Source organism: Magallana gigas, chromosome 7 (genome assembly GCF_963853765.1).
Source record: "Magallana gigas chromosome 7, xbMagGiga1.1, whole genome shotgun sequence".
Classification (NCBI taxonomy): domain Eukaryota; kingdom Metazoa; phylum Mollusca; class Bivalvia; order Ostreida; family Ostreidae; genus Magallana; species Magallana gigas.
This window is the reverse complement of record NC_088859.1, coordinates 20,340,384-20,363,330: the sequence shown is the minus strand read 5'-3', so window position 1 is coordinate 20,363,330 and position 22,947 is coordinate 20,340,384. Positions and strand designations below refer to the sequence as shown.

Genomic DNA, 22,947 nt, shown 5'->3' with positions numbered 1-22,947 from the left:
ATAGTCATGGTCCTTGGTCTTTTACTAAATCTTTGTGGGGTTGAATCCACACGTAGAGATGAGGTTTGTTGACAGCATTCTCAGGGAGTTCCTTGGCGGGACTTTCTAGATCACGGCTAGAGTTGTCGGGAACTTCCAAGAGGCCCGGATGTGAAAGTTTCTGGGGAACTTGATTTGGTTCGGAATCCTCTGTTTTCGGTTCATTGTAGACTCAAGCTCCTCAATGTTAGGGGTCTTATCTTCACACACAACATCAGCAAAGGAGTCAGCCACATCATAATATTCCGTAATGTTTGATAAGTCCCCTGGCAAAATACACTTTGACCCTTTCTTCATTTTCATGGGTGACAGGAGCACTGGATGGTTTTCGTTGAAGTTCACTGGTGGATCCTCACCGAATTCTTTGTTTTTTTTGGTGGCTTGGCCTTGTAGCGAGATTGCAACCAATGACTATCTCATTCGGACATCAATTTCAGCATTTGACGAACAACCAAAGAATTTAAGTTTCATAAATTTATTGAGTCTGCATATCAAATCAAAATGAACAACAATAGGGAAACAAAATAACTCCAGGCCTTTTAACCACCCTTAAATAACTTGATCTAAATATGACCCCTTAATTATAAATAATAAGATCTCAAAATAATCAATATGTGGCTATATAGTAAAACAGAGATAAATGAAAAATTAAAATAATTAGATTAAGATCGAATCCTGAAATAATCAGGATATGTGATTCTTAATAAACTTTCCAAACTGTCAAAAGTTACAATTTCACTAATTAAAAATTTATCCAATTAATAAAATTACGTAGGCTCAATTAATATTCTTTAGCAAAAATAAATATTTACCAAAATTTAGAGAAAAGGCCAAAAGAGACGATAACCCCAAAGAGAAAAAGAGCAGACTGGCGAATTACGGAAAATCACCTCTTATATACACCCGTAAGAAATCTCGTACAAAATCGTATAGACCCTTACGGAGTATTACGGAAAAATTGTGAAAAAGTATACGGAAAATAGTTCCAATAAAATAATTAACTTTATAATAAACATTTCATCATAAAATAACATAACTTTCATTAACACAACAATAATGAATTAATTAATTGCCTTATAATGAGCCATTTTCAGTGCCGGTAAAATATAGGCGGGCGTATAGATCTCAATGGCGGGTCAAGAAAAAAAACAACCCGGAAGTAAAGAGACGTATCCCACAATTCCATATTCATAAACAAAAATGTAAACAGAAAGAAGAAGACAGGCCGGGATGACAATATAGAAACAAGAAAATACATTTTATAACGGGCGAAATATACCATTCCAAGTATGTACAGCAATAATATTACAATACAGGTAAGATATGCTAATTCTTTTGTAAACAATCAAAGAGTACACATGTACGTTCGTATGTGAAAGTAAAAGTTGCACAAGTTCACAATACGTGTTTAAGTAACATGTACCTAAGGAAAAGGAAATACACGGTACCTAGAACATACTTAAAAATACTAGATACTCTAACCAATAATGATGCTTTAAAAGCATTCATAAGTTATAACACATAGATGAGATATATTAAAGCTCTCTTAACAAGGGGTGTCATTTCAAAAGTAGAAAAAAATTTGAAATTACATTACTCCCCCCTTAAAAAGATTCATGTCCCCATGAATATCTACATCAGTTTAAATAATTATTTCCAACAACAAACCTGATTAAATATCAACAATAAATACATATAATATATAACATGACAACAATTGACAATGCAAATCCACTGCCTATTAGTACTAGACACACTTTTGAAGGTCAATGTCTTTCCTTTGTCTACCTCCTCCAACTGAACCACTTGTTCTTTCTGGGGTTTCGTCTTGGCTGCCACTGATGATACCCTCTTAAGTAATCCTCACCTTCTCTCCTCTGTCTCTTCCTGTATTCCTCTGCTTTTCTCTCCTCTCGCGCTGGCATAATCTCTCTCCCTTCCTTCCTCCTTCCTCTCTGCTCTTTACTTCCTTTCTGCTCTCTACTTCTTCTTTCCTGAGATCTGACGAAGTTGTGCTCTTGCTGAATTTTCTCTAATGTTGCACCTTGGCCTTGTATGTTTGAATTCATCTCTCGCAGGCATGTATAGATCATGGCAAGATGCTGGTTCGTCTTCCTTAGTTCTGTTAAGATTTCATCTCTGCTTTCTTCCTGACTGTCCTCTTGTCCTCTCTCGCCTTCATATTCACTACTGCTCTCTTCATCGCTGCAGCTACTGGTGTTGCTGCTCTCGCTACTGCTACTTTCTTCTTGTTGACTGATCCTCCTTAGTTGGTGCTCTTTTAGTTCCTTTGCTCTCCGATTCCTTTTCTACTTCTGGTGTTACTTTCTCTGTTCTTGATGTTACTGCTGATCTTTCTGTCGGTCCACCTGAGGAGCCTGTGGCTCTACCACGCTTGAGACGTAGGTCCCAGCATCACCCTCAAGATAAGGGTCAAGAAAACTGAAATCTTCGTCTAGCAAATCATCAAAAGTGAAGCTCTTTGGAGCCAAAGCGGCTTCTGGTAACTCTGCTGCAGGGGCTGGTGCTGGTGCGGCTATCTTAGGGGTTGGGTCTGGAACAGACAAAAGGCCTTGCTCCAGTCGAGCCTGTCCGGCTTGCATTAACCTTCAGCCAGTGTTATCTGGACTCCTCCCTACTGAGACGAATGAAGTGAACCCCCTCAGTTAGATGTACTGGGTTTGAGTTAGCCCTCAAGAAATTTTCCTGTGGCACTCCACTCTTCTCGAGGGTCTTTGCCGCCTCCACATGCTTTGAGTATCCCTTCACATGTGACGTCAGTTTATCGTTTTCAGCAGTTAGAAAGTGACATAATGAACAGTTATATGGTACTTGGTCCAGGGGAATGTGATACTTATACAAATGAGCGATGACTTGCCGTCGCTCTACAATATATTTTATCATCGGCTCCTCACAGTCGAGGCACTGGTATGCCCTCCCCCTCTCTAAGGTTTGGACTTCTGCTTCAGCCATTCTCTGAAAGAAACATGAAGGATATCATAAACAAATTTGTTTATATATTTGTTTGTTGTTTTTTTAAGTATATTAAATTCCATCCCCATCCCCTATTATCCTATCTGCCTGGATAAATAAATGGTTTATAAACAAGGTCATCTGATAAGGGATTCATGAGCTCTTCTTGGAGACTTTTTTAAACATTCGCGAATAGTTATGAAAATCCGGAAGTACGACAACAGATATAATTTGTTTAATAAGGCTTCAATTTATCATGATGCACAACTTTATAGGTGCCATTCGCTGAGTTCCGTATTTTGAAGGTAACATCTGACAATTTTTGTACAATGGTACATGGACTCCAGTACAAATCTCCCAATTTCCCATCTTTGTGGCCCTCATTTAGGAACCAAACTTTATCACCCTGTTTGATATATAGAGAAGTTATATATTGATATATAGAAGTCTTTAAATTGTACTAGTCTCTCTGTCTCCAATGAAAATTCTGTTAATTTTTCCGTGCTATACAGTGAGATGCTTGCAGCTTGTCTCTGAGATTTTCCACGTGTGTCCCATACTCTGTAACTGTTTGATCACTATACCATGTTATGGACCCAAATATGATTTCTGAAGGAACCCGAACCTCTCTCCCCAGCTTAGGGAGATTAGGAGTTAGACCAGTAGACTCGTGCACACTAGATCTGTATGCAGGTCCTAAACAATTAAGGTAAAGGTCCCGGCCATTCTGCTTTGTCATTCTTAATGTAACTTTTGATCATTTTAATAAGGGTCCTATTAAATCGCTCAGTCTTTCCATAACACTGAGGGTGCCTTGGTGTCGTCCTTGTCTTTCTAATTTCAAGTAACTCACACAACTCCTGAAAAATTTGACTTTCATAATTACGACCTTGATCAGACAAAATAGTAAGTGGACAACCAAAATGACCAATAATTCCATTTAAAAGATTTATTGCTTTAGTTACATCGCAAGGTCAAAGGTCATTATTCGCAAAAAGATTTAATTTCGCAAAACAGGCAGGGAGTGCACACGTACTTCCACAATGATATTGAAATGCAACCAAAACCCTTAGAATATATATCAAGCTCTTTTACTTTCGATGTAGGGTTTCAATTGCTTAAAAACGTGTAAGACCTTCTGTACCTGGCAGAAATCAAGAAATTACAAAAATTAATAAATATTTCTATAAATTCATTAAGAATTTAAACAAAGTAAAACTCGCGTTCCTTATACTGGTTCCATCAATGGTGCTGTTATTTTCAGGATGTTGCCTCTAAGAAGGTACACAAATGGGGAAGTCTAGGTACATACCTTATATATTCTCTAGGTACTATACATAAGGGAAGGTGCACACCTCAGATACTTTCTAGGGAACTATAGATATTATAGAATGTACTAATCGAATTCAATGAAGCTGGGTACCTTCTATATAAAAAAGCAATCTACAAGGTGAAGTTAACTCAACAATAAACAATCCTCTCTCGGAACGGTGCGAACAAATATTTTGGGGAAGATGTAGTAAAATACAGAGGGAGGTGATTCTGATTTAACAAACATTTTTTACTAAACCCTATCTTTGTTTATGTTGATATTATCCAAAAGGTGTTAAATATGCACCTTCTGACTGGGAATGTCTGGCTGAAAAAGTACGTAGCTGCTCCCGACCCATCTTGCTGTGACCGAAGTGTCGAATTTAGATCGGGCTCGGCCTTTTATAATGTCATGTCAGGTAACTTCTCATGAAAAAAATCATCAACGGAAATGAAGTCTGCAAGTTGAACGCATGTATCCCGTAGAAGAAAGACGAGACGCCATTATGCAGTGACATGAACAGAAACCATTCAAGTAGCATAAGAAGATAAAGATGAGAAAAAGTATTTCACTGCATGGTGATGTAAAGTCTCGCACAAATGTAGAACACCCTAACAATGTGTAAATTGTCATCATTAATAATCAATGTTAATATTATATCAACAAATAAAATTATACAATGAAACAAATAGATTAATACAGAGTAAAAATGATTTGATGTACATTTATAATGGAGTTTTTCTTTCATCACTCTTATGAGTCATTTAACTTTGTGGGGTTGTAACAATATTGTTCTTGTCAATACTTCCTCCAATTGTGCAACAACAGTAAATTGAAAACAGAGGATTGAATGACTCTTTGTCTTTTGGGGTTACTTCTTTAACACAAATGCATTTACGGCAGTCGTCCATATGCATGTCAGTGTGTTCGCACACACTTACACTTGTACTCCAGTGCATGTTTAAAACACTCTGGTTCTCAAGCTGTAATAATTAATAAACCAACATTGTTAACCTTTTTAATAATCATGTTCATATTACATGAAACGTGCACTGAACAACGTACAATAGATTAAAGTTCAGGAACGTGTCACAGTCGTCTTAAATTCATTGAACTTCAAATGAAAAGGGTATTTCACCTGCAGTTACAATCTATTTATAAATCATCAGAATCACGGATTGCTTATTTGTAACAAAGAACAATTAAATAACAGCGTTAAAATCCCATAGTCATGTTTTATTCTTAATTAAATCTTATGATTATGTAATTTTAATAACATTGATCAATAAATAATCAATAAGGTCATTGGAAACTATTAGTAGTTTTATTAATTTCTGTGATAGGAATGGGGTACAATAACATTGATGAATAATATTAGACGTGCAGTGTACCTTTCAAATGTAATCAATTTACATTTTTGATTACATTAATTTCTTTTATTACAAAAATTGTTAGTACTAAATGGCCATACATAATCAAAAATTTAAAAAGCACTTATCAAGAAGTTATCTATACACATTTTACACGTGTGGCGTTAAACTTATTTTTTGTGAAATCCCCCCCCCCCCCAATCTACAATATTTAAAAAAAATTAACAAATCAAGACTTGTTTTGCTTAAAGCTGACTAAATTCATAAATACGCAGTCCCTTTTATCTCCGACTACCGCCATATTAGTTGCCGATTTCTGTTGTTCTGCTCATCGCTATACACCCCGTATAAAAGACCGATAGCATTTTTCATGCTTCATCGCATTCAGGTATCTTATACACCCGAACACGTTATATTGGACGAAAAGACGTGTAGAAACGCGTTTTGAACAAAAATAATATGACAACCACTGCAATGGCAAGGAATATCCTATCAACGACGAAACAACACAAACTGAAATCCAGGCACACATATTTCAAATATCCTGGATAATTGTAGACCGTTTTCATGTGTGTAACACCGCACATGCGCAGACTACACACTGTGACAGATCGTTCAATGTCAATGATCGCATGGGTTTTAGAAATTGGGCGGTTTTTTTAAGAAACCGATGAAAACGTTGTTACTTTCTTGGATTTATAAATTACTATCATTAATTTTATCTACTGTGTTGGATGTAGTGCCGCCGGGTTTTTCAAAAAGATGCAGACGTTATGTATCCTGTATGAAAGACACACGTGTTCGATATGCATGCGTTTGCGAAGAAAGGCAACACTATCTGTTTGAAAAAATACGGATACCTTGGAAATTCTATTAAAAATATATATATTTTGTGTTCTGTTGATTGTAGTTTCCTTTATTCTTTATTAAAAACATTTTACTACAATGTGTAGTTCATGCATTTAGAAATCCGTGCAACATGAATGCCTCGATCGGAAAGCAACCAACTGTAACTTTCTCAACCGGTATATATACCCCAGTGGCAGTAGAGGAACAATCAAAACTAATATGGCGACCAAATACTCTAATGAATTCATGTCAGCTTTAAATGATTATAATCTATCAAAATAAGAATTTCCGTTGTTAATACCTACAATTTACACTGGATATAGGACAGGAGATTATTCAGGCTGGATTAAGATTTAATCCAATGTGCACGTTTGTATCTTTGAATAGGGATTTGTTTTCTATAAAGTTTACCTGAGACAAGCAGCATTTCATTTAGAGTATTATTCTCTATAGCAGTCAGGATGAAGATACTAGCTTTTTCATTTCTTTTAATATGTGAGTACATGTATAGTGTTTGTTTGAATATGCTTAGAGAAAGATGGGGATTAGTTTTACGTTTTTAAATACATGAAAGTTTACGCAATCAAAACAATTCTGAGAAAAAAAGAAAGAGTTTTATTTCCGTTGTTAACGTAATAACATTTAAGTACATCAGAAAGTATAATTATCTATTAGATATATTTTAATCTTTTTAGTGCTTGTCGTTTTTGTCTAAAATTCTTTGTAATGAAAATTACCTTTCTTTTACTCTCTCAAAAATTGTCCGAAAAACAAATTAAAATTTTTTTTATCTCTCCTTCATATTTTGGATAAATAGATTTTTATTTTTTTTCTTTCGTTTTTTTTTGTTTTTTTTTTTGTAGACAGGTAAAAAAAACTAAGATGGCTTCATTCTTAGTTTTTTTTTTTCGTTTTTGGGGGGTTTTTTTAAGAAAGTTTTTTATTCGTTTGAATTTATCAGTTTGGCACCGTGTAATTTTAAAGAACCCAAAATGCTAATCTTAAGAGGCAGTCTACGATAGAACCATGCAAATGGCTATCAATGGAAGTATATCGAAATTTCATGAGACTTGGCACAGATACTCATGATAACCTAACTTGATTATGACGAGAAGGATTTTTATTTCATTACATCAGTAACCATGGAAACGGATGGCACTTGGGTTTTCCCTTGTTCTATTTATAGAACTTTTGAAAAATCAGACAGTATGCAATTCTTTTTAATTTATTGGAAATAATACACACTGCAATTGAATGAAACTCATTTCTTCACATTGTGAAAACCCATAGTAATTCTAAATAACAGGAATTTAAATTTCTAAACACAATACACAAAGATATGAAGGCCTTAACTTCATGAAAATATTGAAATTTTACCAAAATTGACCTATATGCACTAAAACCAGCATAACTGCCCAAGAAACGCATCAATGAATATAATATTTTGTCAACTTAAAGAGTCTTTACTTGTCTTTAATCTGTTTGATGGAATTTGGTTGCAAATGAAATTCAGTGGAATGCCCTCAGTCATTGGGGGGTGGGGAGAGAGAGAGAGGGGGGGTGCAATTGAAAGGAAACTTGGACCATTAAGGTAGAGCTTGCAATCCAATACAATTTGAATCTGTTGAGTATTGTATACATGTCATATATCATTTTGTCCAGGAAAAAGAGCTCTATTATTGTAAATGGTTCTAAATAATATTGCCCCTGTCTTGTTTGAATTGTTTGCTTAATTCACTCATGCAATTTTAAGCCTTGTGCTGAAATGTATCTATAATTTGTTATCAAGAATGTGTTTCACCCATAAATAAATTTCTCGGAAAACTTACCGGTATGTGATTATATGTTTTAATCATAAGCAAGATAATTTGAAGAGAAAAAATACCACATACAGAAATTAAATTATTACAAATGAATTATTTAACTTCTAATATTTGTGAAATCTCAAGGTAAATTGGATAAAGATTCTCTTTAAAATTTTGATATGCATCTATGTAACTTGAAAAGCTGGGGTTTGACTTGTTTTCTTTTAACAACTCTTAGGACATACATTATATACCAAAAATTCGCTTAATCAACTTTACCTTCGAATAATTGTCATTTATTATTAATGTTTTTAGATACAATAGCTCAATCAGGATCATTTGCTATATATCATTAAAAAAAATTTAAGTAACTAGTTGGAGAAAGGAATGAATTATTTTAGTGAACGAAAACGAAAATCATCATCAATTGGCCTACGGTAAGCGTATGCGAAACTTTCTTTTCAAACCGTGATGTTACACCTTAAAAGGGCATGGTCACGATTTTGGTCAATTTTTTATATTTCCGATTTTAATGTTTACGATGCTTCAGTAAGGCATTTTTATAGGAAACCACAACTGCATTCGTTGAGTTATAAGCAAGTTTCAGAGCTTACAATTCTTTGATATGTAAAAAAAGCTTTAAAAATTGGTTTACATTTTGCATGTTGAAGTAAAAATTCCTGTTTTAGACCTAAAGTTAAAACGTTAGGAACTGTTTATTTATGCTTAAAATTAAATAGAAGATATACAAATCATCTTGAAACTGATATATTGAAACTATGTAAACAAAGACAAGGCAGAAGCCTTGTTTACATGACAAAAAGTTGTGAGCTCTGTATCTTGCATATAACTCTACAACTGACTCTCAAATTTCATTTATTTACTAAAAATGCATTCCTAAAGCATTGTAAATAATAAACACAGAAAATGGAATTTGACCAAAATCGTGACCATGTCCCTTTAAAATTATCCTAGGTATGGGGAAATACTCTTAAGTGCAGAAATTAAAATCTGTGGATCACACAAGTAAAAGTGAACGACTGTTATTTGGATGATAATGAGAGGGTTGTGATCCCGAAATCTTTGTGTAAATTTTGCTGTTTGATGTTGCTTTTGCAAAATGATATTTTTGATAAAAGATTCAAATCAATCTAAATGTAAGTGGAAATATAATAACCTTTTGTCACAAAGTAGCCACTATGAATTATTCACAAGGTTTTGGTTTTTTAAGGACCGTTGGTTTTAAAATAATCATTTAACTTAAAGATTTTTCTCTTCCTAATATATGTACATATCCAGTAGGAAAACATATTACAAGTATCTCAAATAAATTATGAGGTTTTTCCTATTGAATTCGTGAACAAAAATTGGCATAGGCCTATTGCATGCTGCAATAAATTCGCCGTCATGAAAGGTCAATAGGGGTCAATGATTTGCTTCATACTAATATTACAATTTAAATGTTACTCGGACTCTGGCGCTGCAAAAAAGGGACCAGGGCGTGCGGCCCCTTGAATGGCTAGGTCATCATTATATAGGTTCATTGATTGCATGTTTTTCAAGTGACCAAGTTGGCTCTTGTTGATTTCCCTTTACTGTAATTGAAATAAAAATTTTGTTTAATATACGTTTGACAAAGCCTCTTAAGTTTTGATATAGGTTCATTCATTGCATGTTTCTCAAGTGACCAACGTGGCTCTTGTTGAACTGTTTTGTATAATCTCCCTTTAGTGCAATTGAAATAAAATTGTTGTTTAAACTACGTGTGACAAAGCCTCTTACGTTTTGATACATTGATTTCGAGAATGCTTTACATCAAACTCAGTTTAAATTTTGTTCAAGAGGGTTGGATGGTCGTGGCTGTTTTCAGAGTGTATTGTTCTTCTTTAGCAGAGGAAGTCTATGTATAAAATATTGTTTTAGGAATTTATCGAAAATTAAAAAAATTAGACCGCAATTTTTGAAAAATGATTATAGTTAGATTAAACAAGATCATGCATTCTTGCTAAATTTTGTTTACAACGTTTCCTTCGACAGTTTTTCGTCCAGGCGATGCAGCATATTCGTACGGACTGGAGAACGACCTTAGAACTCTCCTCTTTACCACCAACAGTTACAACAGATTCACCCGACCACTTCTCAACGTTCAAATAAGCGCTCAACTGAACATAATGAGTCTAAATTCTCTGGTACAGTAGAGTTTATATCACATTTTCCATTTCCAATACATTTTCAAGTTTTGTCATTGAAACAGTATTAATGAAAATGTAAAGTGTATACTTGAATTTGTTTTTGGCAGAGTATGAAAGATCAAATGATGACATTGGCAGGATATTTTACGTTGGTAAGTTCAAGTATCATTACATCATGCCCTTGAAATGATCGGTAGCAAACAAAATCATGTCTTATACCAACACTTTACCGACTTAGGTACAGGCTAGTGTTAAACCCATTATCACAAAATTTGTTTCAGCCTTAATCGTCCCGAAATAAACGTTTTCTGCATTTGTAGATTTTGTAATTCATGTAGCATTATATGTTGGATGAAGAAACAAGTTTTTCGCTCCAGGAATGGTCTGATGCTCGCCTGGACTGGAGTACAAACCCGACATACAACTCTGACGTCCCAGTAATTTACACTTCACAGGATTATGTGTGGATTCCATCGCTTGTCGTTTCAAATTCGTAAGCATAACATACTAGTACTGCATCGTTAGACGTTTAAACGTGGCGTTACTGATGACGTTTGATTATTCGGCTTTACGATACACTTAAAAAAGTATTGAAGCAGCCACTGGTAGGAGAGAGCTTTGTGGACCCCGGGCCTTGGTCTGATACCATGAATATATTAATGCTATGCCGAGAACTAAATACCATTAAAATTGAAAGCGATATATTTATAAACATTTTTTTGTCATTTTAGACCGATTTTCTTGTGTATATATCGAGTACGCGTTTTCATGGTCGTTGCCCAAAAAAATCTAAAGTCGATACATTTGGTATGACATTTGTAAATTCGTTTTGTTCCTAATATAGTGGTACGATTTAAAATACATTTATTGATATGGTTTTTTTTTACTTTACATTAAAGACGTGTCTAAAACAATATCATCTTTTCCCCCTTAGCAAGTTTACTATAAATTACTTTACTGATAATCATTGATGGCGCAGTCGGCAAAAATAATGACTATGGCATTTTTTCAGTCTTTTTTAAAAAATCAACTCAGTATTTTTATCAAAGGTCTTTTTATTGTCACATATTTACAATTTTTCAGTGTTTTGCCTGTGATACACTATACGTATCGATGTTGTAGTCCATTAAATGCAAATGACGTATAATTGGGGCGCAAGTGGGGTTTCTTTCCTCTGTCCTAAAATCATTTTTGCAAAAGAATCTAGCTAGGCTTAGAATATGATTTTGATTTGTGTAACATGGGATTTCCTTTGACAAAATACAGTTCAACTGAATCAGAGTGAAGTAACTCTTATACTAGTATATCCAAATAATCGAAAAATAATTCAAATTCAAAAGAAATGCACTCTTTTTTATATTCATCAAATTGTGGATTTAATAAATGAATGGGATTTTGTTAATTGATCAGTTTCAAATCAATTCATTGCTTGTATATCTGATTAACCTGTTTACAATGTACAACAATACACATTTTAATCTATTATAATACAATCATTAGGTCAAATCGATTAATGTACAATAGATGACATCTTTATTCGCCTTTATTTAAAAGCATTTCAATATTACATTTAGTACTATATACATGTATATATTATCCAGTGTGGTCCCATTAATAAAAAATTTGTTATCTTAAAAAAATCATTTGCAAATTTACTTTTTCTAATTCTCATATAAATCAAGATCATATTATCTTCTCACGCTCAATAATTGATGATGTTTTTTGCTATTATAATGTCAACTGAAATGGTTAATTCTGTAAGCAACAGAATCCATTGTTTGACTTGGATAGTGACTTCAAGACCTACCTATATATATCAAGGGTACTTGTCGAAACAAATCGAATTTCATCAACTTCTAAACAGCTCATTATACCTCTAGCAAACGAAGTTTGGAAGGGGGTATATATGAATCACATTGTCCGTCCGTCTGTCTGTGCAAAATGCCCGGTCCATATCTTTTGTAGAGACCTGAAAATTTGACACGAAGCTTGCTTGTGTCAGGCCACATGAGATAAATTTTTAGATTCTCATCCACGCCAACCTCTCTGGAAGTGGCCTGCCGTGATGTATTTTTTTAATTGTGTCGAAAAAAAATTGGGCTCGGTATACCAAAAATTCCAAACATTTAATAGAGCTTGACATGTGGATTATTGTTTTTATTGTTTTCATTAATGTTTGTTATCATAAGGATGCAAATGTTTTCATTCATAAACAGTTGATTTGAAATGAAATGGAATTTAAGGAATAGTAATTGGTTTTTATATTCGTATTAGCATTTACAATTTGAAAAAAAAATAGAGTAGTTGTTATTTATAGAACATGGGCGGTGATATAGATAGCATTCATTATTTTTCATAATAGAAAAATACTTGAGTTGTGATTTTTTTTCTCAGTGAAGGTATCATTTATGAATTTGCTCACGCTACCTTTAGTTTAAAACTATTTCCATTGACTGTCACAATAAAATAAGTAAGAAAGGTAACACAACTTAGTTTTGTATTCAGCAATTTTCATTGTGTGTGCAGTTTAATTAAACATTAAGTTTTTAACCTGTTGATTTATTTTAACCTGGCATTCAAATACATGAATTTCTTTAATTAATTTCATACAATTTATAACTATTGAATAAAATACAATATAAAAACGTCATATGCTATTGCAAGCTCATTAATAATCTTTGGATTTCAGAGTTGAAGATCTTGCGGTTATTAGCGATAACACGGTTGTCATCCGCGTAACCAATGATGGTACCCTCAACTGGACCCCAGGTGGTGTGTACCAGACCCAGTGCTCAACGGACGTCACATACTATCCCTTTGACACCCAGGTCTGTAGCGTAATTCTCTCCACATGGGGATACACAAGTATCGAAATCACTCTCAACAGTACAGGAGTGGATTTATCTTATTACGAACCTGACGGGGAGTGGGAGTTTATATCTAACAGCGTAACGACGACCACGCGTACGTCAGGACAGAACAGCATGCCACAGGTTTCTTTTGAAATGACATTTAAGCGAAGACCCGTCTATCAGGTCATGAATACGATCCTTCCAATGATGCTCTTGGGCTTAAATAGTTGCTTTGTATTTCATCTTCATCCTGATTCCGGAGAGAAGATTGGGTATTCTCTCACTACACTCCTCGCCTTTGCAGTATACCTTACGATCGTGTCTGCTGAAATGCCAACTACTTCCCTTCACACGGCTTACCTTTGTGAGTTTTAAATAATTTATGTCAAGGAAGAGTTTTATGACATATATAAAATATTTCTTCTCTTTATCAAAATGTTTTCAATGGTTAACAATGCATAAACATTGAGAGGCCTAACTGACATTTTTCCCGAAATAATTCCTTTTACCGTCATTTGTAGGTGCTCCAAATGATAACAATAAAACATGGCGTCTTTCTTCTCTTTACAGCTGTATACCTGGTCATTATGCTCACTATGGGAGTGTCAGCAGTTCTGCTTTCTCTGTTTATCATAAATTGTCACCATACCAAAGAAGACAAACCAATTCCAAACTACATCGAAAACCTTTGCTCTGCCTCGAAAAAAATTACGTGCAGTAATTGCTGCAAGAAAAATGTCGTAAATGATATGGAAAAAAGTGAAAAGTTGGAAACTGATAGAACGGCTGTTGACGCATTTCAACCGGAACTTTCATGGTCGGAAGTGGCTACAATTTTAGACCGATTCTTTTTTAAGTTATATTTGATCGTCTTCTTTGGGCTGACCATCATTGTGCTTTTGATACTTGTTATTCACTACTACATTGTCTAATGCCGATAATTCATTACACCAAGTGAGCACATCATAGATATACCCGGTATAACTTAATTACAGTAAGGATATTTGGAATTCCGATATTAAGTTTTCTTTGATCACAAATGTTTCTGAAAGACTCTCTTTCATCTTAGTGTAGTAGAATTTAAAATGATGATCATGAATCAGACATGTTTGTCTTAATATTCAAATGTCTCAATTATTCAACTGGGGGTCATATAGAGTTTCTGAGTAAGGATATTTATGTTTGTTAAATGTGGCCTTTATATTTTAATCAATGGCTAGTAAAAAATCAACTGCGGCAAGTTGTTTGTCTCTTCATATGGGCTCAATGCTGTATGACATTCACAATGACTATTCGTGGCCTTATGAATTTTAACCATTGCTGGTATTCTTATTGGAGATGTCTCAAAACCTTCTAGAGATAGGTGAAATTATAATGAACATAAATGTACCTCACACAGTAATTTGTTTTAATCATTACCCAAAATCTGTTATTGAAATCAAAGAAGGCTTAAAGTTCAGCTTAAAGGACCATATATGATATGGGCCTAAAATGGCCCCCTAAAATGAACATTATCATTTTACTATAATTCTTTGTTTTCTTAGTACAGATATGTATGTGATGTGTTTACATAATATTCATTTTGGTTCAAGTGCCCACAATTTAGAAATATGACATTTTAAAGATAACCTTTTCCCGCCATTTTTTGCATTTTTAGCATAAAACTGCTTGTTTTCAAGTTTTCCTTCCGAAAACATAGAGTGCATGCTTGAACTAACAAAATGTTTAATCAGAGATGTATCTAGCCAAGACTAATAAATGACAAAAAAAAATTCTTGTTCAAGCATTCGCTCTACATTTCCCATTCGTAAATAGATAAGAAAAATGTCAATTTTTGGCTGATTTTGATTGAATTATAGAAATCGCGTATTTTTTGACGTTATATACTGCCGGTGAGTGCAAATAAATCAAATAAATAGATGGAAAATATATTTTATATCAACTCTTCTAAAAAATAGGTACACATTTTATTGTACCCGAAACACTTAAAAAAATGGCAAATTATGGGGGCCAAATTTTAAGGGGCATGGTCACGATTTTGGTCAATTTTTTTTCTGTTTTTATTATTTGCAATGCTTTAGGAATGCATTTCTAATGATCAAATGCAATTTGGGTGCCAGTCGTTGAGTTTTAAGCAAGATACAGGGCTTACAATTCTTCGTCATGTAAACAAGGCTCGTGCCCTGTTTTTGTTTACATAAGTTCAATATACCATTAAAAAAATCTTTTTAAAGCTGGTTTGTCTATCTTATTATTCATTTTAAGCATAAGTAAACGGTTCCTAACGATTAACACATTCATTTTAGGTCTAAAACTGGAATTTTCACTTCAACATTCAAAATGTAAACAAACGCTTTGTTTACATAGCGAAGAATTGTAAACTCTGTAACTCGCTTATAACTCATCAAATGACACTCAAATTTTGGTTGTCTATTAAAAATGCCTTACTGAAGCATTCTAAACATTAAAATCAAAAAAATAATTTTTGACCAAAATCGTGACCATGCCCCTTTAAACTCTTATCACATATAGTTCTTTGGAAATATTTACCAGGCATAACTAAGAAAATAATAATAAACAATGTTACATTTCATGCTTTAACTATACGAGCATCAGCCAGATGAACGGGTAATATAATATTGATCTTCAACAAACTCTTCAAAAGTAATGCTATGAATTCTTACAATATCAAGCAACTTTTAAAAAAAATCAAATTAAAAGGTTTTCTTAATCTACTTTCTTAATTTCCTAATTTCCTAATATGCTATTTCTTTTCACTGTACTTCATGAAAACCTAGGTGTTCGAAAGGAAAAGACAAGTTATTGTGAGAAGAATAGTATGTTAGTAAAGTTTACAATCTATTCGTATTCAAATTATAAAATAAAATTCTATGAACATAATAAATGTCTTCCTGTTTGTTCACATTTTTCGAGACTTCTTTATATTCATCCAAAATCTGTTGAAACGCCCTTCAGAAACAATATCTACTCCGGATTGTGGGAGCATTGAGCTTTAACGAAAATATCGGAGTAATGAACAAAAATGCAACATCCAAATTATAAACCCACTTATTTCACTTATTTTGGGTTTAACAATACAAGCATTACTGAATTCGTAAATAAACAATCAAAGCAATGGCCAAATCGTCATTTGCAAACAGCATAATGCCCTTTTTCCAGAACTAGGCAAATAGATTCTACACATCATTTGAATAAAATGGCACTAGGTTATCCTTTATTTGAATACATTTACATTTTCCAGTGTTTTTGCCTGTAATAACACTACGTATCGATTTTGTACTATATAACCCATAACTTCAAATGAAGCCGAATTGATGCACCAGCGGGGTTTGCTTACTTATAATTGAATATTTAATCGTACGATGGTTTAAAATTATATATTGACATTTTCCAGTGTCTTTGCCTGTGATAACACTACGTATCGATTTTGTACTATATAACCCATAACTTCAAATGAAGCCAAATTGAGGCACCAGCGGGGTTTGCTTACTTATAATTAGATATTTAATCGTACGATGGTTTAAAATTATATAAATATAAGTAATATGGAATCATGCTTTGAATATCATAAGGTGATAATTTCGGTCGGGGCGTGATCAAATCTATCAAAGCCTTTAGTGGATTTGATCACGCCCCGACCAATATTATCACCTCAAAATACTCAAAGAATGATTCCTTATAAACATGTACGATGCCATTTTATGAACCATTTATATTTTTTTTAAAACAATTTGAAGGTTTGAAAAAAATCTGTTCTTGGTTTAAAGTTTGTGTTTATTAGGTATTTTGCTTTCTTCTTGCTTTGAATTAACCGCATTGCAATTCAACCTGTCAATAATTCTGTTTGTAAGTGTTTATGGAATATCTTCGCATTGTAACACATGTGCCACTGGAGTTATAATAATAGTATATTAGACAAAGTTGTATGCAAGTTTTGTTTTTTACGACCATCATATTTGCAGGTGCTTTTTAATGACATATTTCTCAGTAATAAGTAAATGCAAGGTTCAGAGTGCTGCAGAACGAAAAGGGGTTTTTACCCCAATTATAGCTTGTGACAGTGTACGGTATTTAACAAAACTGCAATGTTTGTAGCCACTTTATTGTGGTGTATGTACTAAACATGTGTGATACTAAGGTGGCGACATTGCAGTGCGCTGGTTTTTTCTGCAATTAACGCTACCTTCATAGCCGGCATGAATCATCAAAGAAAGCAGTTTATTGTTTATATTTATATATTCATTTTAAAAATAAATAAACTGATTGTAAAGAAAGTAAGTAAAATTAACTTGATTATTGTTAACGTAAATCAGTACATGAGTTAAAAGAATCAACCAAATTGTCTCCCATGGGAAATTGAGTCTGACGTCATCATGAATACTCGTATTTCGTGCAGTCGGTAATTTTCCTTTGGTCGATGAAGATTTCGACCAATCGATAAAAGGGGCGTGTAGATTTCTGTCCTGTCAGTTTCTACAGAGCTATTAGTTGTAATAAATTTCCTTACGGAATAGAGAGACTCGTACATGGAGGATGTAAATATTTATTGTTGAAGATTCTTCGATGGAAATTTATATCTGATCGGAAAGGAAAAAAAACGCATTGGTTTACAAATTTTTTAATGAAATAAATATTCTTTTAATGAAGGTTTAGCAGAAGTTTTAAGAACATTTTTTTTAATCGATAAAATGTAAGTGCGAATAGTAGGGTCGAAGGGGAATATTCAGAATAAACAACAAAATGTTGTTCATAGAAGTAATCCAAAACAGCTGCGTACAAACCGATTATTTATGCGTAGTAAAAGCTCATTTGACGGTACTCTAGGATAATGCATAGCTGCAGGTCTGTAGCTCCCGGTCTGAAAAAAATTCGGATGGACGACCTGGGAGCTACAATAGTTGGCCATAATTTAGTTCCCAAAAATGGTCGAAAAATCAACAGTATGTAAGCCAAAATATGTGTTGATACTGTCTTTCTGCTCTGTTTAATTGGGCCTAGAAATCTTGTTATCTTTTTTAAACAAAATATTGGCGTTTTGTGAAGTGACGAACAATTACTGATGAGAAGCAGTCTACTTACAGTTTTATTCATCACATTATACTTTGGTGTTGCAGTAAATCAAGCTGTTTGATTTTTGAAAGCATGTTTTTGTTGTCTATGGGGACTTTGAAATGGGATTCAGTCATTTCGCGGTTACCTAATCTTACAACTTCCACTTCAAGTTACGATTTTACCATTACTCCGGTCTTCCGTATTTTCAAACTTTACATAACAGTTTCGGCTGTTAATTCCGTTGATCCTTCCAGTTTTATTTATGTAAAAATCCCAAATCTGACATCTGTATTACAACTTGTTTCTGTCTTCCCATACTTTTTCTGTGGTTCGTCGCCATGTTGTTGTGCAGACGATAAATGTTTACCAAAGGGGAATAACTCCAAATATAAAATTGGCAAAAGCAGAATAAAAGTCGGAGAATCATTGGACACATTTTTTAATTATGGCAATCAAAGAATAATATGCTTTATTTCCTTTTAAAATGTACCTTACAGAAAAAATGTTACGGCGGCCATTTTGGGAACTAAATTATGGTCAACCACTGTACAGTGCCTCCCATAGTAAAAAAAACTGCAATTTAGGGCGCACAAAAAATTGCGTTAGTTTTGGACTGATTCACCTTATTTTTACACAAATTCTGTGAAAACAATTAGTACCATAAAATTCTTCAGACAATTTACTACTGATATTGTTACTTTACTTGCCTCAGACTTTCATGCTAACCGACCTCGGAAAATAAAGTATCAGAGGCAAGTGAAGTGACGATATCTGTAGAACTTTAATTGTCTGAGGAATTTTTTCTTTGATACGTCGATCAATAGAAAAAATCATTATCTTCATTTCTTTTTTAAAGAGGCAGTCTACGATAGAACCATGCAAAATCAAAATTTTATAATGAAGGGTGTAGATTAATTTTCATAGTTTATCTGGATATATCTAAAGTATATTGTCTATTTTATCAAATTTTCATGGTTAAATTTATCTGCACCACTGAAATCCCCCAGATAAGACCATTTCTATTTTTAGCTCATTATTCATAATAAATTTCATGCATGAATAAGGCTAATTTCATAGAGTCATTTAAGTATTAAATAGAGTTTAATCATACATGGAGTCAGATTCACATAACATCTGATACAAATACCTTTGATTTGGTGCACACATATTTTTTAATTCATTCGTTGATTTTAAGCTAGATGATCAAATATTATAATAAGATAGGTAATGTCCAAAACACACTACTTCTCTTAGTAGGATATAAAACCTCAAGAAACGTTTTAAATTTAGAGTTTCTTGGTTCAAACAATAGAATTATCCATAAAAAAATATATTTGAAAGGGAATTTGGTTGCAAATAAATATTAAGCTTATATTCCGGTGTTTAAATTCGGGAATTTTACAAATTAAATTATCTCCCTTTGTGGAACTCTCGTGTAAAGAAGATAAAGAAGAATGATTGGAGAAAGCCAGATGTCAACAAAATGGATGGTTTGAAATGTAGTTTTGGTGAAAATTGTAAAGAGAAAGCAGATAATATACTTTAGGATTGTAAGAAAAACACTTCAGCACACTTGAGATTTTTTAAATGTACCTCTGAGTCAGATTTTGTACAAATACCAGAATCATCGTGCTGGTGTGCATGGGTTGAGGCTGTCAATTTTCAGCGGGCGTACATGTGCTAAACACAGGCAGGAATATGGAATTCAGTGGAAAAGGAAAAGGAGAACATGATGTCATTCACTACATAAACAATCTCAATCTGGCATAATCGCGAGTGGAATTACATTCATTCAAAGCCGAGAGATATGGATGAAGCTGAGCACACATTTTCCAACTGGTTCTGGTAAGAAAAAATTGCCTTTACCCAATGACATAATTCTTAACAAACCAAAAATATTTATATAACAGTACTCTTATGTGTACCAGTAAATATTGATAGGACAAACTACATGTATGTATATGCATAAAATAAATGCACATCAATATCAGATTAAAACTGCCCCCCTCCCAATTTGATTAGATATCTATGGAAAAGATATACAGTTCAGTTTTTATAGTGGTATAGTGTTCTAAACTTAAAATTTACTTGTTGAAATACTCATACAAATTTGAAAACCTATTTTTATTATTCAAGGAATGAATTAGTGCTTTTATAAACCCATGCTTGATCTCAATTTCCTTACCTGTTGTCACTGATAAATTATTGTTTTGATTATGAACAAAAACTCTGTTAAATGAACCAACGTTTACGGGGAAATTAATGCATAATGGACACATCAGAATGATCAGATGTTTGGAATTTTACCATTAATAGGTGTTCGCAGAAAACGCATTGAGAGAAAACTGTGTCAAGATTAATACAGATCTGAAGGAGGAGTTGAAAGGTGTGTTTTTTACACAATTGATTGACTGAATTATTATGAGGGGGGCAGTTTTAATCTGATATTGATGTGCATTTATTTTATGCATATACATACATGTAGTTTGTCCTATCAATATTTACTGGTACACATAAGAGTACTGTTATATAAATATTTTTGGTTTGTTAAGAATTATGTCATTGGGTAAAGGCAATTTTTTCTTACCAGAACCAGTTGGAAAATGTGTGCTCAGCTTCATCCATATCTCTCGGCTTTGAATGAATGTAATTCCACTCGCGATTATGCCAGATTGAGATTGTTTATGTAGTGAATGACATCATGTTCTCCTTTTCCTTTTCCACTGAATTCCATATTCCTGCCTGTGTTTAGCGCATGTACGCCCGCTGAAAATTGACAGCCTCAACCCATGCACACCAGCACGATGATTCTGGTATTTGTACAAAATCTGACTCAGAGGTACATTTAAAAAATCTCAAGTGTGCTGAAGTGTTTTTCTTACAATCCTAAAGTATATTATCTGCTTTCTCTTTACAATTTTCACCAAAACTACATTTCAAACCATCCATTTTGTTGACATCTGGCTTTCTCCAATCATTCTTCTTTATCTTCTTTACACGAGAGTTCCACAAAGGGAGATAATTTAATTTGTAAAAATCCCGAATTTAAACACCGGAATATAAGCTTAATATTTATTTGCAACCAAATTCCCTTTCAAATATATTTTTTTATGGATAATTCTATTGTTTGAACCAAGAAACTCTAAATTTAAAACGTTTCTTGAGGTTTTATATCCTACTAAGAGAAGTAGTGTGTTTTGGACATTACCTATCTTATTATAATATTTGATCATCTAGCTTAAAATCAACGAATGAATTAAAAAATATGTGTGCACCAAATCAAAGGTATTTGTATCAGATGTTATGTGAATCTGACTCCATGTATGATTAAACTCTATTTAATACTTAAATGACTCTATGAAATTAGCCTTATTCATGCATGAAATTTATTATGAATAATGAGCTAAAAATAGAAATGGTCTTATCTGGGGGATTTCAGTGGTGCAGATAAATTTAACCATGAAAATTTGATAAAATAGACAATATACTTTAGATATATCCAGATAAACTATGAAAATTAATCTACACCCTTCATTATAAAATTTTGATTTTGCATGGTTCTATCGTAGACTGCCTCTTTAAAAAAGAAATGAAGATAATGATTTTTTCTATTGATCGACGTATCAAAGAAAAAATTCCTCAGGCAATTAAAGTTCTACAGATATCGTCACTTCACTTGCCTCTGATACTTTATTTTCCGAGGTCGGTTAGCATGAAAGTCTGAGGCAAGTAAAGTAACAATATCAGTAGTAAATTGTCTGAAGAATTTTATGGTACTAATTGTTTTCACAGAATTTGTGTAAAAATAAGGTGAATCAGTCCAAAACTAACGCAATTTTTTGTGCGCCCTAAATTGCAGTTTTTTTTACTATGGGAGGCACTGTACAGTGGTTGACCATAATTTAGTTCCCAAAATGGCCGCCGTAACATTTTTTCTGTAAGGTACATTTTAAAAGGAAATAAAGCATATTATTCTTTGATTGCCATAATTAAAAAATGTGTCCAATGATTCTCCGACTTTTATTCTGCTTTTGCCAATTTTATATTTGGAGTTATTCCCCTTTGGTAAACATTTATCGTCTGCACAACAACATGGCGACGAACCACAGAAAAAGTATGGGAAGACAGAAACAAGTTGTAATACAGATGTCAGATTTGGGATTTTTACATAAATAAAACTGGAAGGATCAACGGAATTAACAGCCGAAACTGTTATGTAAAGTTTGAAAATACGGAAGACCGGAGTAATAGTAAAATCGTAACTTGAAGTGGAAGTTGTAAGATTAGGTAACCGCGAAATGACTGAATCCCATTTCAAAGTCCCCATAGACACAAAAACATGCTTTCAAAAATCAAACAGCTTGATTTACTGCAACACCAAAGTATAATGTGATGAATAAAACTGTAAGTAGACTGCTTCTCATCAGTAATTGTTCGTCACTTCACAAAACGCCAATATTTTGTTTAAAAAAGATAACAAGA

The 22,947-nt window shown here is 33.4% G+C and overlaps 2 protein-coding genes across 3 annotated transcripts in view; both read left to right on the top strand.

Annotated features, from left to right (window-relative positions):
* LOC105332998 (nucleolin) overlaps window positions 1–22,947 on the top strand; it is a 209,623-nt gene that overhangs the window by 80,199 nt on the left and 106,477 nt on the right. The gene's annotated exons all lie outside the window — the stretch shown is intronic.
* On the top strand, window positions 1,234–15,629 carry LOC105332996 (acetylcholine receptor subunit beta). 2 transcript variants are annotated; one of them, XM_066067035.1, is made up of 6 exons: window positions 1,234–1,355; window positions 10,386–10,537; window positions 10,648–10,692; window positions 10,918–11,033; window positions 13,230–13,756; window positions 13,963–15,629. In XM_066067035.1, the coding sequence occupies exons 2-6, from the start codon at window positions 10,520–10,522 to the stop codon at window positions 14,322–14,324; spliced, it is 1,068 nt and encodes a 355-aa protein (XP_065923107.1). In that variant the 5' UTR covers window positions 1,234–1,355; window positions 10,386–10,519; the 3' UTR covers window positions 14,325–15,629. The 2 variants fall into 2 exon arrangements, with proteins under 2 accessions (XP_065923107.1, XP_034312802.2); XM_034456911.2 differs by lacking the exon at window positions 1,234–1,355 and adding an exon at window positions 6,746–7,038.

Coding starts and splice junctions, on each gene's coding strand:
- LOC105332996 (XM_034456911.2), top strand. CDS start 7,005: ATGAAGATACTAGCTTTTTCATTTCTTTTAATAT. Junction 7,039..10,385: donor TTTTTCATTTCTTTTAATAT/GTGAGTACATGT, acceptor TTCCTTCGACAG/TTTTTCGTCCAGGCGATGCA. Junction 10,693..10,917: donor TGGCAGGATATTTTACGTTG/GTAAGTTCAAGT, acceptor TTTTCGCTCCAG/GAATGGTCTGATGCTCGCCT.